The sequence below is a fragment of the Octodon degus genome, unplaced genomic scaffold, assembly GCF_000260255.1.
Source record: "Octodon degus isolate 3935 unplaced genomic scaffold, OctDeg1.0 scaffold00031, whole genome shotgun sequence".
Taxonomy (NCBI): domain Eukaryota; kingdom Metazoa; phylum Chordata; class Mammalia; order Rodentia; family Octodontidae; genus Octodon; species Octodon degus.
In genome coordinates this window covers 5789880-5792156 of record NW_004524607.1, presented here as the reverse complement: position 1 = coordinate 5792156, position 2277 = coordinate 5789880, and the positions used below count along the sequence as shown (strand labels likewise).

Here is a 2277-nt window from a genome sequence, read left to right as displayed (position 1 = left end):
TATATATATATCTCAGTTCATAAACTCAGTGATTCTGGTCACAATGTGAACTAGACAAAAATTAAGTAAAATTTTCCTATATGGTCAACTTTGAACCTAACTATTGAATTTGAGTTTGTTCTCATCCAATTCAGTTTGTAACCAGAATCATGAATCAAGCTTGTGAACGAAGGTACTACTGTATTCCATACTAGAAAAGTAAGAAAAAAATATTAAATGTAGAATAATGCTTACCTTTTCCAAGGAAATAACTTACAGCTCCTTAGGTGATTCTAATGTGTAGCCAAGATTAAGAATCACTAATTTAACATGAGGCACGGTGGTATATGCCTGTCATCCCAGAACTCAGAAGAATGAAGCACAAGGATTGCTGCAGGTTTGAGGCCAGCCTGGGCTACACAGTGGGACCCTGTCTCAAAAACAACAACAGAAATCACTAATTCAGAATGTTTGATGTCTTTAAAGGAAACTGATTTTTTTCTGCTCTTTCTCAATTCTATTCCTCTGTACCAGAAATTACAGGGTTATTAGGGAAAATGAAAATTAGATACATAAAGCTGTGAAGAAAGAAATACAAAAAGTTCATATGATTAGTAAGCTTGTTTAATTTATATTAAAAGATAATGTTCTCATTTTTTAACATGTTCGCAACAGCTTGAACCACGCAGTTTGTACCACCTGGTGGGACTGTGCCTCACTGCCCAGTAGGACAGTTATGCGTGTACCACCAGTATGTCAAGACATGAATCACAACCCTGGCATGAATGTGTTAATTTTATTTACCACCATTACTTTCTTGATTTTGACTTACATTATTATCATTAATCCATTCTTGCGTGGTATTTTCTGATTTAAAAAAAAGGTGTAGGGCTTAGCATCAAATGTTCTAAAAGTATATAATCCCAGCCTGTAAAAACCTGTGACTATTTAATTTTTTTTCCCATTTAATCTTTTTTAAATATTTTTGTTCAGTGCTCTGCTCTCCTGGTGTCACCTTCATGATAATAGTTCGACTCTGATCAGTAAGATAAATAATCTCCTGGATGCAGTCGGCCAGTGTGAAGAATATGTGCTCACCCATCTAAAAGCAATCACTCCCCGGCCCCATGTTGGAGATTTATTGGACTCCATTGAGGATATGGACCTTTGTCATGAAGTCCCAGCTGAGAAAAAGATTGATGAACCTCAGGATGAAAGACTCCGTGAAAATAATGCTGAGTTTAACAAAAACTGTGGCAACAGTCCTAGCAGGGCAGATTGTTCATATTTAGAAGGCTGCAGAACAAAAGAGCCTGCACATACTGCAAACCCAAGCCTCACCTGGATTTTAGAACAGACGGCCAGTTTAGTTACACAGCTGGGAGTCTCCACTGATGTATTACAGCATCTCAAACAACTTTGAAACTCTTCCATTTCTACTGAAAGTGATGTTCAAAATATTCCTAATAAGGTATACAAAATCTGTGCTGGGTTCTGCATTGAACAATTCACCTACAGTTGTCCTTCATAAAGTTTGAAATGTCTCCAGTATTAACACGATTAAATGTGGTATACCCCTCCTTAGTCCCTTGTCACCGATAGTGTATTTGTAGTTTAAGATAGGCTGAGTAAGTCCAGGTGTCCTTGTTGTTTTCAACTTTGTGATCAAAATCAAGCATTTTTAAACTAGCAAAAGTGAACGAGAATCAAACATTTTGTAAGAAGTTGCTGCTGCTTTCTGCTTCAGTCACCATCAGGTGGTTCTGTACTTCATCACCCATTAATCAGACCACAATGACCAAAATTAACCTAATGTTAATATTATAGATAGGCACATAGAAATACATATATGTAGGTTTATAGATGTACAGCTATATATTTTATTTAATCCATAGTGGAAATTGAAGTAATATTTATACTGTTAACTAGATATTTAAAGCCAAAATACTAATATCAGTTTGGTGTCATATTGATATGAAGTAAGGATGGGCATGTTTGCAAAACTCATAATCTCAGCACTTCGGAGGCAGAGGAAGGAGGATTGAGAGTGTTCAAGACCAACCTGGAGTGACTTCCAGGCCACCCTGAGCTACGTAGTTCAAAAAAATAGACAAAAACAAAACAGTGTATTCAAGGCTGAGGAGATGGCTCGGAGGCACAAGCTCCTGCCTGGCAAGTATAAGGTCCCAAGTTCAATTCCCAGACCCGCATGCCATACCAGGCCCTGGAACCCTGGGCACACTGTCTCGGCCCTGCCTGGCCCTGGAACTGGGCATGGTACACACCTGTAATCCTAGC

At 38.1% G+C, this 2277-nt stretch overlaps 1 protein-coding gene across 1 annotated transcript in view; it reads left to right on the top strand.

The window, feature by feature from the left end:
- Yae1d1 (Yae1 domain containing 1) overlaps window positions 1-2051 on the top strand; it is a 4744-nt gene extending 2693 nt beyond the window's left edge. The window contains exon 3 of the mRNA XM_004629563.2: window positions 973-2051. Coding sequence (XP_004629620.1) covers window positions 973-1402 — 430 coding nt within the window. The 3' untranslated portion in view covers window positions 1403-2051. The remainder of the gene's footprint in view (window positions 1-972) is intronic.
- The last annotated feature ends 226 nt before the right edge of the window (window positions 2052-2277 follow it).